This window comes from Pleurodeles waltl, chromosome 8, assembly GCF_031143425.1.
Source record: "Pleurodeles waltl isolate 20211129_DDA chromosome 8, aPleWal1.hap1.20221129, whole genome shotgun sequence".
Classification (NCBI taxonomy): Eukaryota; Metazoa; Chordata; class Amphibia; order Caudata; family Salamandridae; genus Pleurodeles; species Pleurodeles waltl.
The window spans coordinates 1,269,185,242-1,269,200,273 of NC_090447.1; the positions used below are offsets into that span (position 1 = coordinate 1,269,185,242).

General features: G+C 47.2%; 1 protein-coding gene across 2 annotated transcripts in view; it reads right to left on the bottom strand.

The window, feature by feature from the left end:
* The window catches only part of PAN3 (poly(A) specific ribonuclease subunit PAN3), a 620,383-nt gene that overhangs the window by 365,016 nt on the left and 240,335 nt on the right, over positions 1–15,032 (bottom strand). For both annotated transcript variants that reach the window (XM_069202205.1, XM_069202206.1), the window contains exon 10: positions 7,741–7,798. In XM_069202205.1, the coding sequence (XP_069058306.1) occupies positions 7,741–7,798 (58 nt within the window). The remainder of the gene's footprint in view (positions 1–7,740; positions 7,799–15,032) is intronic.

The window sequence follows — 15,032 nt, forward strand, 5'->3', positions numbered from 1 at the left end:
GAGAGGCGCCTGGCTGCCAGAATGACATTACAGACTTCGGGAGCAGAGGTCATAAACCATCAACTGCCGCCGTTCAATCTCCACGTATGTAACTTCCCCTGATGCTGCGACAGACGATCCTCCCGAAGGGGCAACCTGATTGGAGGATTGATGCTCATTTTTAGAAGCTCTGGATACCAGACTCTCCGTGCCCAATCCGGAGCCACTAGGATTACTTGGGCCTGGTCATTCTTGATTTTCTTGAGAACTCTGGCTAGAAGTGGCATGGGCGGAAAGGCATACAGGAGGCATGAACTCCACTCGCGAGGAAAAGCACTGCTGAGCGATAGCCGCCTTGGAAACTCCAACGCACAATACTGCTGACATTACGTGTTCTCTTCGGAGGCGAACAGATCTAACCAAGGCTCTCTCCACTGCTGAAAGAGTCTTTGCGCCACCTCAGGATGGAGATACAACTTGTAATCTGCTAGGCACTGCTGACTGAGTTCATCTGCCCTGGCGTTCAGAGAAGCTGCCAGGTGTTGAACCACCAGGGTTATGCCCTGCTGTTCCAGCTAAGCCCAGAGACGCAGAGCCTTTTGACAAAGGGTCCACGACCCCACACCGCCCTGCTTGTTGCAGTACCACATTGTGGTAGTGTTGTCCGTGAACACCTGCAGTATCTTCCCTTTCACAACAGGAAGAATTGCTTTCAATGCTAGCCGGATCGCCCAAAGCTCCAATAAGTTGATATGGAGCCCGGATTCCAGCGGTCCCTAATCTCCGCCTCACCCAGGTGGCCTCCCATTCCCAGAAGTGACGCATCTGTCACTACTGTGAGATCTGGTTGGGGAAGGGAGAGGAGTCTGCTTTTGACCCAATCGCAGTTCACTAACCACCACTGCATGTCTTCTCTGAGATCTGAACCGTATCGGTAAGATTTCCCTGATGCTGTGCCCACTGGAACCTCAGGTCCCATTGCAGAGCCCTCATATGCCAACTCAAAACTGCACTGTATCCAGAACAGCGCCAATGAAAGGGAACTTCTGAGAGGGAGTAAGGTGTGACTTTGACACATTACATCGAAGCCCAGCAAATGAAAGAGGTCTGCCGTAGTCAGAGGGTGGTGTGATCAGAGCCTGGGGCATAGGAGCCTTCAAAAGCCAGTCGCTGAGGTAGGGGTAGACCGATATCGTTAACCTGCACAGATGAGCTGTCACCACCGCCATCACTTTGGTGAACACCCGAGCGGCACTGGTGAGACCAAAGGGGAGCACGGTAAACTGAAAGTGCTCGTGGCCCACCTTGAGCCGCAAGAAACGCCTATGGGCGGGCAGGATGGGGATATGAAAATCCGCATCCTGCAAGTCCAACACTACCCTACAGTCTCCTTGGTCTAGGGCAGACAAGACCTAAGCAAGAGTAAGCATTTTGAATTTCTCCTTTTTGAGGAAGAGATTGACATCCCTTAAATCCAAGATAGGGAGAAGACCATTGTTCTTTTTTTTGGGACCAGAAAGTAGCGGGAATAACAACCACTGCCTACTTCTGACCTCGGGACCCTTTCTATGGCTCCCTTGGCCAAGAGAGCTGTAACTTCTTCGCAGAGTAAGATAAAATGATCCTTCATCAACCGTTCTTTTACCGGAGGGATATGGGATGGGAAAGACTGGAAGGGGAGGGAATAGACCTTCTGTATGATCTGCAAGACCATTTTGTCCTTCTTTCTAAGTTGGTTCATCCACTTGGATTCCCTATCCGTGGGAGCGGAAGGGAAGGCACTACGGGAAGTGGAGGCTTGGACCACCAAGCTCTCCCGGGGTGGGATGCTGGGCGGGGAAACTAGGGTCACTTGCAGCTGGTCTATGGCGGCTGCCGATTGCCCTATTCACAGGAACCCCTGTGCTGGGTTTGGACCACGTTCCCAGAAAGACATCTGGGAGGGCTTCAATGAAGGGTAACATCGGTTCTGATGTAGCAACCCCTGTCTGAAGCACCACGGTAAGGAGATTATTTCTGAATGGCACCGTAGGCAAGTCTAGGTCCAAGACCTCAGCTGCCCTATGCAACACCATGGCATAAGATGCCGCCTCCTCCTCTGTAGCCACAGCGGGAGGTGAGAGCATGCCAATATCTGGAGAAGTATCCAGTCCACTGGCTTCCCCTGGATCCTCATTACCAGTCCTGCTCAGCTCAAATCCGTATTCCATAGGGTAATCAGGCCCCTCCCACTCCTCACCTGTGCCGGGCTGTTCTAAATAAGCCTCAGGCACTGATCTGGGCCTAATCGGTGCCGAAGTCAGAATCAGCATCGTATGACATCATCCCTGCTCCGGATCATTCGAATGAGAATGGGGCTACCACCACTAGTGGGCACTGGTGGTGGAGGGAGCATTGACGTTGGGCCAGGTGCCGGAGGAGGACTGTGAGAACCTGGCACCGGTCTGGATCCACTATCGTATCCTGGGGTCCCCAAAGGCACTGTGGACGCAGACGTTGAATCTGATAGGGCTCCTGCTGACCCTGCGAGGCCCAAATACCCACCCGAGGGGGCAGCCTGCCCAAAAGAAAAAAAAAAAAAGGTGCATCCCCTTCTAAAATTCCTTTAATTGAGCATGGGTCGCTCTGGCTCCCGGAAAAGGGGGGAGACACGGAGTCAGCCCCCGCAACAGCTCAGCGGCTCCATGCTCAGAACGACGACGTTCCCTAGATGCCTCGTCGGCTGACTTGGACTTCTTCTTTTTGAGCCTCTTACCTGAATGCTCCGAGGACCTCGAATGCGAGGAAGATGACTTGGGGTTCCTGGAGTGGTGCTGCGACCTCCTCTTTGAGCAGGACCGTGACCTCCTCTGAGTCACGCCGACAGAAGACGACTCCCAGGCCGGTAGAAGTTTGAGATCTCTCTCTCTCAAGGCCTTCGGAGCCATGAGCAGACAGTAAGAGCACGACTTTGCGTTGTGGTCCTTGTCAAGGACCAGAGACAAACATGGTGAGGATCAGTGACCGACATGGCATGAGGACAAGCGCCACATGGTTTGAATCCAGTCTTCCTTGAAGGCATTTGCACAGACAATTGAAAAAATCTTCAACAAAAAAAATCAAAAAAAGGGTGGCTCTATCTGGACCTGCGCTTAACAGTTGCGGAAGGAAAAGAACTCAGGTACGCGTGCTGAGGTGGTGCCTATATAGAAGACTGTGACGTCATGTACGGCTCCAACAACGCTGATGGTGCCACGCGGAGCCGGACAACGTACGTAGATCCGAACATCACCACCCCACAGCGCGCACAGGGTACTTACTACTCAGCAGAAAAATTCTCGATTCGAAGCTGATGCTGGAGAATTCTAAGGTAAGGAATCTGCAGCTAGAAGTCTCTATCAGACAGATGAGATCATCAGAGTAGGCGGTACAGCTGTTAGTTGCACAGGTCCAGTGTCCTATTGCCAATGGGAAGATGGAGTCATGTCACTGAACAGTCAACAAGGTGTCTTAGAGGCACACAAGGGAGACAAATCAGGTGAGGGTCACTTCCTGGCAGTGGATGTGGTCTTGCCATATGCTCCAACCTGATGTCTAGATGGACGTCTACGTTTGCAGAGGGGTGGTGGTGGTGGTGGAGGGGGGTTTGTTCATCAGCTACAGAGGGAGTGGTGTCTGAGGACTGTGGTCCCCCTGGCAGGGCATCCATTCCGCTGGCTACTGCTGATGTTGATGGGTCTGATATTATGTTGGTAGAGGAAGGGGCCTGCTGGTGGGTGGAGGAAGCATGCAGGGTGGTTTTGATACCCCTCAGCACCCCAGGAATAGAGGTCATGGTGACACTGTGATAGACACGCAATAGTTTGATCTGTCCTTAGGACACAGGTTGGGTGTGAAGGGTAGGCTGTGATGTTGAGGCCACAGGGTTTAGGGGGATTGTTGCGGGCAGGGTGAGGCAGTGAGTGCTACACTGACCAGATGTCCCAGATGGGCCAAAGAGGTAGTCATTGTCCAGCCATCCAGTCGTGTTGTCCTCACTGGGGCCTTTATACTGTGGTGGGCTGGCAGTCTCTGCTATCCTCTCCATAGTCGCACTGGCAGGGGTACCTGTGGATGGAGTGAGAGAGGGAGTTACATATTGAAGTTATGTTTGGTTCACTCTTTATCATATGCATACAGAGGCTTGACATGATTCCCAGCAATGACAATGACAGATGCTGCCCAGCATACCAATGGTGTTAGGTAGTGGTGAGTACCATACTCCATTTAGGTAGGTGTCATTCAGGTTTAGAACGTCTGGCTGTGTGGATGGGTACTGGTACAGACTGACAGTTCACATAACTGTTCTGCACTGTTAGCTAGTGACTATTCAGCCCTGGTAGTTGTGAGTGGTAGAAGGCTGGACATAACAGCATGGTGTCCCAGTGGGTGGAGGGTATGGGAGCATGCAAGGTTAAGTCAGTTGTCTGTGCATGGAGTCTGCCATCGGACATACAATGGTGGGTGACTTTCTGGGTTGTGGATCCTGATTAGTGGTCAACTGGATTAGTCACTGAGCTGTAGCTGTGTTTAGCCTTGTTTGGCATTGTGTTGTTCCAATGCATTGCTTTCACTGCATGTTGTGGTCCTCTGTCATAACATTTAGTTAGACTGGATTGTCCAAGAAGCATACATGTAAGGGATGTGATCTGATGTGCACATTCCAGGTATGCAGGTAGATGGGCTTGGCATTGTGGGAGTCATAGTGTTAGCCCATGCCAGGCGTATCTTTGCCAAGGGCTCTGTGGCCATTTGGGTTGGGTGCAGGTGTGGCATGCAGGAGAGGGGCATTAGGTGGATAGGAGGGATGTGTAGTGAGACATGTAGTACATTGTGGAGTATTTGGGTGGTGAGGAAGCATGCAGGACAAGACAGTTGTTTGACATGGAGGTTGTGTGCACTTACCAGAGTCTAGTCCTCCAGGTATTCCAGTCAGGCCCTCGGGATGCAGGATGTTCAAGACCTTCACCTCCCTAGATGTAAATTGTGGAGGAAGAGTGGGGGCAGGGAGGGAAGTGGGGGGGACCGCAAGTCTTGTGCACAGAGATCTGGTGTTGTGATGCCATGGAATGCACCTTCCTCCTAAGGTTGTTCCACCTCTTCCTGATGTCCTTCCTTGTGTGTGTATGGCTGCCTACTGAGTTGACCCTGTCGACTTTTCTCAGCCTCAACTCAATTTTCCTGGCAATCAAGGTTTGCTGCACCTGTGCTCCAAACAGTCGTGGCTCTACCCGGACGATTTCATCCAACTTCACCCTCAACTTGTCGGTGAACTGTGGGTGGCTTTGTGGGGACATGGTGGTGGTTGTGTTGTGGGTGGGTGTGTGTGTGTGTGTGTGTGTGTGTGTGCAAGGGTGCAGTGTGTGGTGATTGATGAGGTGTGGGTGGTGCATAGTGCGTGATGGGTGCTTGTGGTGTGTGTGTGTGTGTGTGTGTGTGTGTGTGTTTTGTGTTGGTAGTGCAGTTGCGTGTGCTGGGTGGGATGCGTATCTGTTACTATGGTGTGACGGTACTAACTGTGTGTATTTGACTGTCCCAGTGTATGTTTAAGTCGATTTTGTAGCAAAGGGGTGTGGGTTGAATTGGGGCGTGTTATACAGTGCTATGGGTAGGTGTGTCTGGTATGTGTATGTGTGTCAGGTGTGGGATATTCAAACTATCTAATGTGGTGGTGTGTTCTGACTGTGGATTCTGGTGCGGAGGTTCGCACCGCCAACGGTTTTCCGCTATGAGAGAACCGCTGTGCTGATCTGTGGCTCATAATCTGGTGGGTGGAATTGTGTCAGTGCTAGTGGTGGAACCGCCTCTTTTCTGCCCTCCAATGTCCTGGAGGTGTCGGAGTTGTGGCTGCTTTTTGCAGTCTTCACGGTGTGAGTCGTAATGCAGAAGTCGGATTACTGCCAACATGGTGGTCTTTTGGCGGCCGCCGCCACAGAGGTCACCCGGAAAGACCGCCAAAGTCGTAATGAGGCCCTTAGTATGAGGGTCCCAGAGGACATAATCTCTAACCCCTGGAGACATTATTGACAGAAATGCAGGCAGACACTGCCAGAAGGTGTAAATTACAACCAACTCTCCTAGGCAAAGCAGCCATTTTCAAAATTAAAGTGGCTCCAAAACTCCTCTAGTTGATGCAGAATACGTCCCGATTCTTAAGACCATCTTTTTAAAAACAGAGACAGAAATTAGTCTGCTATTCTGAGACGGGGCTGTCCATGGGTAAATTTAAAAACCCTTTGCTGGTCTGTTTATAACAGGTTTTGGGGTGGGGGTGGGGGAGATGGTGGGGAATAGCTTTTCAACATCTATTGGCCCATTATTGGGCATCCCAGTTGCAGGCTCTATATGACTCTAATAATGTCCCAGCAGATGACCCAGCAGTGCGTTGCACAGATGTGGCATGACAACGTCTGTCTGGAAACATATAAATGGTGAACAAAGGAGAAAGAACCTTTGTCCTCAGACACCGGCAGCCCTGTCCATCTGAGATAAGGCAAGAACCCATATCGGATAGAGGGGCAAAATTACGCTGGAGGCACCCTTATTTTAGGGAACCACATTGAAAGAGGTGCGCAAGCTACAAGGGTATATCCACTGCGAATTACTTGATGACTTCAGGATGAGCGACATAATTTAGGGGACGGAGCAGACTGTTAAATCCTTTGAATAGCTGCAAGAGGGATATGGGCTTTTACATAGACATCATCAGAAGTTTAATCAGTGCAAATATGCCTTGCATGCACATTGCATGGAATGATTTGCCGGACCATGCTCCACTCAAATGTCATGTAATACAAGGCCTACTCAGAAAAGAGATATTGCCCTCTATGTACAAAATAATCCTAAACAACATCCCTGACAACCAAAAAAAACCTTGAGACAGTGTTGGAAAATATATGCAGATGCCTTGAAGATGTGTACTTTCATTAAGTGGTCATCAGAGCAAGGTTCTACATAATTCAATTAAAACCCTCTAGAAAACATACCTAGTTGGGCTGAGATATTTCAAAAGGGTAAGTCTAAGTGCACACGTGCCTGGGATGTAATAATGCTGAGGGCTCCTCCTATCATACATTATGCACTGCCCCAGAACCCCAAACAAATTGGTGCCCAATCCTAAAGGAACTGAACAACATCCTAGAAAAGAGAATACTGCCCAACCCTAATTTGTTCTGCTGGGTTATCCCAAGGGACATAGATCTTCCCTGTAAAAAGGTGGCATTGTGCTCGTTAGGCCTAGTGGTAGTAAAAAGTTAGCTGTGGCTGGCATAGGCGAGGGAAAAGGAGGGGAGCCACCAAACAAAGAGTTCTATTAACGTTTTCAATTCTAACCACCACTATTTTAAGCTATCTACACTTTTACCATAACATTTAGGCACACTACATTTTTACTAACTTACGTCAAAGTGATTAGTGATAAATGCTTCTCTCTGGAAGACCACAGATACATTTGAAACGCGTCCCAAGTGGCCACATGTGTAATAAAGGTAGAGAGCACCATCCCAGCAACAGATTAAGTAACAAACAACTTTGAGAAGCACTATACACATTAACATTATTGTTTACTAGGTCCTACATTATCAAGTGTTCAACAGTAAAAGTCACATTTGACATGGTGCCTTAATCTACCCAATGACATTTTCACAGATGTGCAAAAGCTGCTAAACATACAAGCAAACATGCTATTTTACTGCCAACTATCCTGGCAAGAGAACACACAAAGTAATTTTCATGTAAAGTTACCTGGCATGTCCGCTTGATCAATCTGCGCCATTGTTATTAAGTGCCTGTTGATCAGTTCCTAAAAAACAATATTTATAATTAATTTATTCCAGGTATACAAACCCATGTGCCTAAAATCCTGCTTTCAAAAACATTAACATATTAGGGATCCATTGTATCACAGTACTGCTCAACCTTGTACATTGTTGCATGCTGTCTTTACTTAATGTACTCAATCATTTAATACATTTGCCGCAGACACCATGAACCATAAAACAATAAAAACTGACTGCTAAAGAACTGTAAAGTAAAAGCAGGAGGCAAACTACTTACCTTCGGGTAACGCTCTTCCTCGCAGATACACTATCTAGCAACAGATTTTTCACCTTTGGAATATACCCAGATGCCAGACTGGTGCCTCTAACACCAGTGGTCACACATGCCGGTAGGGAGTGTTGTGCAGGTCTGCATTGGCTCCGTACCTGTAAGTGACTTAATGGAGCCTCATATATGCACCACCCCTAAACACTGACTCGTGTTTCTTGTCCCTTTCCCTTTTAGCGCCCTCACACAAAAAGTGAAGTGTGATCATTTCTAACTTGATGACCTTTTAGATGTTAAAGAGGCCAATCCCCAGAAGACAGAAAGTGGGAGGGAGGAATCTGAGTTTAGAGTATCCATCAGAAAGAGCGATACAGAAGGTAAATAACTTCTTCTGTGGGGTACTTCTGAAACGCAGATTTTCCACCTTCAGAATAGAAACCAAAGCAATATCTCCCAAAGATGGGAGGTCTGAAGAGCAGACAGTCAAGACCAAGTGAGTGAAGTGACTCTGTCCAAACTGGCTATGAAGGCAGTCGGGCTTCCTGGGCGTATGTCCGTTGCAGCCTGGCAGATATTAGGACTGGGCACCCCTAGTGCCAAAGAACTGTTGGGTGACTCGGCTCTTGTGAAATGAGCTCTAAGGTCCCTCGGAAGACTGTTGGCAGAGCGCAGCTGATCTTAATGCACTACCCTGAAAGAATGGGTGTTCGTAGGGAAGAGGGAGTCTCTCACAGTATATACCTTAAGACCCCAAGAAACTCTACCTAAGAGTTAGTGCCTAAAACTGTTTAAGCCTTTATTTCACAGGTCCAGATACCTTGTCACAAATTGGCTAAGGGTAATAATTCCCCATTTCTTCACTTCAAGAAGGGGTAGAACAAGTAAATCTTTCCACACTTATGGAAAGCACACAATGATCAGGGTCCCCAGGACATGTACCAGGCTTACATATTGGTACTTTATTTGTTTTTTTTGTAAAGCACAAGTAACCATACAAGTGTGGTCTTTGAGTGCTTCTGTTTACATTGGTACCCATCTGCTTAATCCCTATTCTAAACCCTGGCTAGATCGAGATTCGGTCCATTCAGCCTATCTGTGGGCAGAAAACGGCTGATGGAAGAAGGGTGAGGTTTGGGTGTTAGGATACATTGGCCCTCTTCCAAACCAATTACTGGGATAATGTGTAGAAGACGGGGTGACAACTTTAGGGGGAAGATTCAACCATGACTGCTGAAGAGGAGTACTAGGGTACCAGAACAAGAGAGTTGTCCACCTTCAATGCCCTCTTAGAAGAGCATACCTTTTTTTAGGAGGCTAACTGAACAGGGATAATTGACCCAGTAGACAACATTTGCAGACCCTCAGGAAACCCAGATAGAATCCTAGACCAAAAGACCCAGAAGGAAACAGAATCCACCACAAAGAAAAAAAGAAAAACCACAATAGGAACCTGAAGGACGGACGTGAAGAGACAGGGCAGAACAAAACCATTCCTAAAGAGGTACAGAAATTATAAGATCTGCAAAGTAGTAAATCGAGGGGAAGCTGTCTGGCTGATAATGTGTCCAGGTTTTTTAATATATTGCTTACTAGTAATAATAAAAGTGGATTCAACATCACATCTTGGACAACCCAGCAGTAGGACAGGAGGACTATAAGACATACAATACTCACAATATGTCTGCTTAATAAATAAATCACAGACACACTGCCAGGAAATGTTTCCTCTGATACTGTTGAGAAGATAAGACGATGGACTGTTCGCTTCATGCCAGTCTTTAAGTGCCCAATTTCTCCTATAAGATTTATTGTATTTGGGAATAATTCATATTTATACTAACACATTAAAAGAGAGTAGGTTACTGTATAATATGGGTATATTCTACAGGCTAATGTTTTGATGCTCCAGTGTGGCTGCTACAACATTTTTTCAGAATGCTCCATCAAGTTTCTGAAATCAGACCAGCTGCATTATTGCTCTGTGGCATAGGCATCATAAGTGAGCCTATTGATGGTGTTCTGAACTCTGGATCAGTGTTTGTGGAATCTTCTTGTAACCTATGCAAGCACTGCAGTTGTGCTCAACACAAACTGTAACTCGCTTTCTATAATCGGACAAAGATGTGTTTTTTGTAAATGGAAATGGAAGTGTAGCTGTTGCCTCCTGGAAAGCATAACAATAGAGATAACCAGTTGAGTGATATTGGGGAAATTTAGACTCCACATTTCCCAGAACTATGAACTGGAAAACTCAAAGTCCGGTAAGTTAAAGGGCAAGGGCTGGCCTGTCAAACAAGTTACTCACCTTCGTAACACACTTTCTGGTGGATACTAGGACTACGGATTCCTCATCTTAATATCTCCCAGCACAAGACTGAATCTGGAGGTTTATCGGAGTATTGCTTCCATGCAGCACCAGGTGACATTGTGGTGCTCCACGTCCAATATCTGAGTGACATCTGAGCCACAAATAAATGTGACCCCCTGCTTGCTGGCGTCAGTTTCCTCCTTGATTCGGTCTGCACCATTGGACGTAGAGATCAAAAAAACTGATCAGATACAAGTGTGCAGACCTTTAGATTGGGACCTTTTTAAGTATGGCACAAAACGGGGAGAAATCTGTGGTTAGATGAAGCATCCATCAGAAAAAACGTTAGCGAAGGTAAGTAACTTGTGGCGGGGCTGTGGAATGGGCAAGACCAAAAGTCCTGTAGGGACAGAGTGGCAAAATGCTCATCCTGTTGGCCCAGACTTTCAAAATAATAGAATAATAGTGCTTCATGAATGTGTGCACTGATTCCCACCTAGCAGCCAGACAGGTGTGCAGGACAGGCAATCTGTGAGCCAATGCACTGGTAGCAACCTTGGCTCAGGAGGTACGAGCCACTCTGACCTTTTGGAGATGGTTTATAAGCCAGTACACAGCAGATCTTAACAGAGGGGACTAGCCCTTGTGATATGGTCTGCTTCAGCACTGCCTTGCCATTCTTTTCTCCAAGAGAACCCCACAAAGAACTGATCATCCACTCTATGGTTCTTGTTACTATCAATGTAAAAGCTCAATGCTCTTTTAGGGTCCATGTGATTGAGTTTCTCGTTCGAAGGGCGAGGTGTATCAAAGAATGTTAGTACAGAAATGCATTGTCCGACATGAACAACCTTCTAATAAGAAAGTTGTCTTAGTTTTTTACACCTAAATGTCAAGAATTAAGGTAAAGGAGGGCAGTTGGACACAGAGCCTGAAGCTCTCTCACACAACAAGCTGAAGTAATTATAATGAGAAAGACTCTGAGAGCCAGGAGACACAAAGGATAGTTGTGCACTGGCTCAAATGAGGTACACTAAAGGAATGTGAAAACCAAACTAAGGTCCCATTAAGGCAAACAAGGGGTTATGTTCTAATCCTTTAGGAATACGGATCACAACAGGTGATTTATACAAGGACAATTAGTCCGGTAAAATGCTGAAAGGGCAACAAACAACCTAACCACAAACTACCCACTGCAAGTCCTTGCTGGGCTGAAGACAACACGAAAACCAAGACATCCGACAACTTTGCCTGTAAGATGTCTGTTTTGCGGGAACCGCAAATCCAAAAACCCAGCACAGGCATATACAGGTTTTGTAGATGGGCACCTGGCTCCCAAAATGAAGTCCACAACTTCAGGAAGAAATGTCTAATGCAGTCAACTACTGCAGCTCAAACCACGCATGAAGGTCCAGATTGCACAGGCCTGCGAGCAAGATTCTGCCCTGCCGATGAGACAGAAGATTCTCTCAAAGCAGTCTTATAGGACAGATGCTCATGCCCAGAAGTTCCTCTTCTGGCCCATTCTGAAGACACTAGGATGACTTAAATCCCACCATTCTTCAAAATTCCAGTGCGCAAACTTGTTGACATTGCATGTTCGTGTCAGTGACAAAGAGATTGAGCTAGGGTTATCTCCATTGCTTGAAGATGCCCAGAGCCACCTTGGGGTATAACTGCCATTGTCATCTGCTAAGTGCCGTGAGCTTACACCTAACCTGGCATTCAAAGATCCCACCAGGTGATTCACAACCAGGGAAATGCTGTTATGGCCAAGCAAGTTCCAGAGGCACAGAGCTTCTAGGCACAAGATTCCACACTGCTAGCAGCGATACCAGATGGCTGTAGTATTCTCCATGTGGATCTGAACTAGGCTCCTGTTGATGGTCGTGAGGAAGAATTTCAATGTCGAGCAAATGGCCCTCAACAACATGTTGATATGGAGACGGGTCTACCCTGGAGAACAGAGTCCTCTGATCTCCATCTCTCCTAGGTGACCACCCCAACCCAGCATTGATGTGTCTGTTACCATCACCACCTCTGTGTGAGGGGTAGGGAGAGAGGTCTGATGTCAGTTCACTTAGTCGAGTAGCCTCCACTGCAGGTCTGTTGCAGCCTCATCTGAAACCTGGATGGAATCTGACAGGTTGCCTAGGTGCTGAGGCCACTGAAACTTGGCATTCCACTGAGGAGCCTGCATGTGCTACCTGGCATAATAGACAAGAAGGATGCAGGAAGACAAGAAATCTCAGAGCCAGACTTACTCAGATCCAGGACTGAGGTTGAAATACCAGCATCATAGACCACATTTGATAGCTAACCCAAACAATGTGAAGTGGTCTGTTATTGTCTAGAGGTGGTCTATGACTGACTATGGCGTGCCTGTCTTCCAGAGGTAGTCGCTGAGTTACAGAAAGAGTATTACCCTAAACCTCCAAAGACACACTGTGACCATCACCTTCATGAACACCTCAGGGGCAGTGGTGAGGTTGTAAGGGAGCTTGGCAAACTGAAAATACTTGCAGTTCATCTCGAAGTGCAGGTAGCCCTTGTGGGCCTACAAGACGGGGATACGGAAATAGGTGTCATGCAGGACCAACATCACCATCCAGTCTCCTGGATTTTGGTTAGATAGAACTTAAGGGTGGAGTTTTGAAATATGACAAAGGCCTCAGGGCTTTTTCAGTAGTAGGAAAAAACAGGAATAACATCCAGTGTACTGGCCTTAAGAGTCTGGGACCCACTCTATGTCTCTTTCTCTAAAAAAGCCTGTACTTCCAGCAGAAACATAGATAAACTGACTTCCGAAAGCTGTTCTGATGCAGATGAAAGGGCTGGAGAGGAATGGCAGGGCATAACCCCATTGTACTATCAGTAGGGCCCACCTGACCAATGTTATGTGATTACCAACAATGGAGAAAATAGGTGACACTGCCTTAGATGGGGAATTGTGTGTCGCTAAGGAGATACTGATAGGGAAAAGAATTGGGGTTAATCCTGATAGTGGAGGCCTCCACTGACATCTCTAAGGTGTATGGTGAGGCATTAGGCAGGCGGGGTCACCCAGAATGGGTCTGTGATGTGATGTGATCTTATCTGTTCATGGGTGGGCAAGAGCAGACTTTAGTCCAAGTGCCCACAAGAGTGTGGGTGAGGGCCTCATTGAATGAGTTCAGATGAGTAAAGACTTGCTTGTAGCACTTCTGTGAGGACACTAATCTTTACGTCAATGGAAGGTAACTGCAGATCCAAGGCTTTGCCCACCTCTCATGACCATGGTGAATGAAGCAGTTTTCAGTGGAAAGGCCAGGACAGGAGCCCAGTCCTGTATCAGGGAAAGAGTCCTGTCTACTCAGCTACTGTAGGTCCATAAAAACACTGTCATCATATTGTGGAGCAAATTTGTTCGTATCAATACCATTCATTTGAAAGTTTAAAAGTTGCTAGGTTCTGGTCAGAGTCCATCCTAACAGATGTCAAAAACTGGAGGGTGGCTCCTAGGCTAAAGGCACTGTCTTATCAGAGAAGGAATCTATGTGGGCTGGGAGCTTAGGGAGTGAGCTTTAGTGTGGCTCAGTCAAGGTAGAGATGGGTTTGTCTCAGAGTCAGACAGAGCTATGGAACCAGAATCCTCCTCTGGAGTCGGTGGCATTGGTGCAGTCATCACCATGACAGGAACTGGCTCTGACTGTGGTGCCGACCCTGGAGTTTGCGCTGTACCCAAAGCAGGATCAGGAGGCACAGACAGACCAGAGGGTGGATCATTGATAGTAACCAGACTGGAGTCCTCCATGAATCCATAGGACCAGGGCGCCATGAGAAGCTGAAAGGGTGTTGCAGTTCTGGAGTATGGCTTCCTCAAATGCCTCGCTCTTTGCCCACAGGCTCGTAAATTTGGGGTACATTAGAGAATTAGCTCCTCAGCAGGGGATAAGGAATGATACCGTGGAACACCTAATTTTGCTTGCGACTTTTCTCAGACATAGTGGTGAGGCTCTGACAAGGCCCTCTTGGACCTCGTGTGTCTTTCTTACTGAACACTTCGTTCACAACTGTGACAGTCACAGGATTGGCCCCAAGAGCAGGAACATGACAGTGTTCTTGAATACAAGAGGGGATGGGCCTTACTCTACTTCTGTTTTAACAGATTTGCTTTGCAGTACCGGACTGCCTTTTGGAGCATCAGGACACACAACTTGGAGTCGTGACCCAATCTCAAGTACCAGAGGCACCTTGTGAGGATCCATGAAAGACATTTATTTGTCACTGTCCCAACAGATTTTAAACCCTTTAGTTTTAAGAGGGGACATTCTCCCATGCACATAGGAAAGACAATTTGTAAATAAAAAGATGTCTAGAAAAATTTAGAAGCTAGCTCTGGATCAGCACACAAAGGTACAGAAAGAAAGGAAATTACATTAACTAGTTTGAATGGCAGCTTTATGCGGCTCCAGCCATCACTTCTTGGGCAGGGAAAGTCACAGCCAGAAACAGATTAACCTAGTCTAAGAGTTATATTTCAATAAGGTAGGGGACTCGTCAGACTGAGTCATGAAAACGGACATTCACCAAGAATTCACATGCTGGTGTTTGTGGAGATTTTTTCAGTAATCTTTTAAAGACGAGATAGGAGGATGCGTTCCTGGAATTGAAAGAAATGTCATTTCAGATCTTGGGAGTA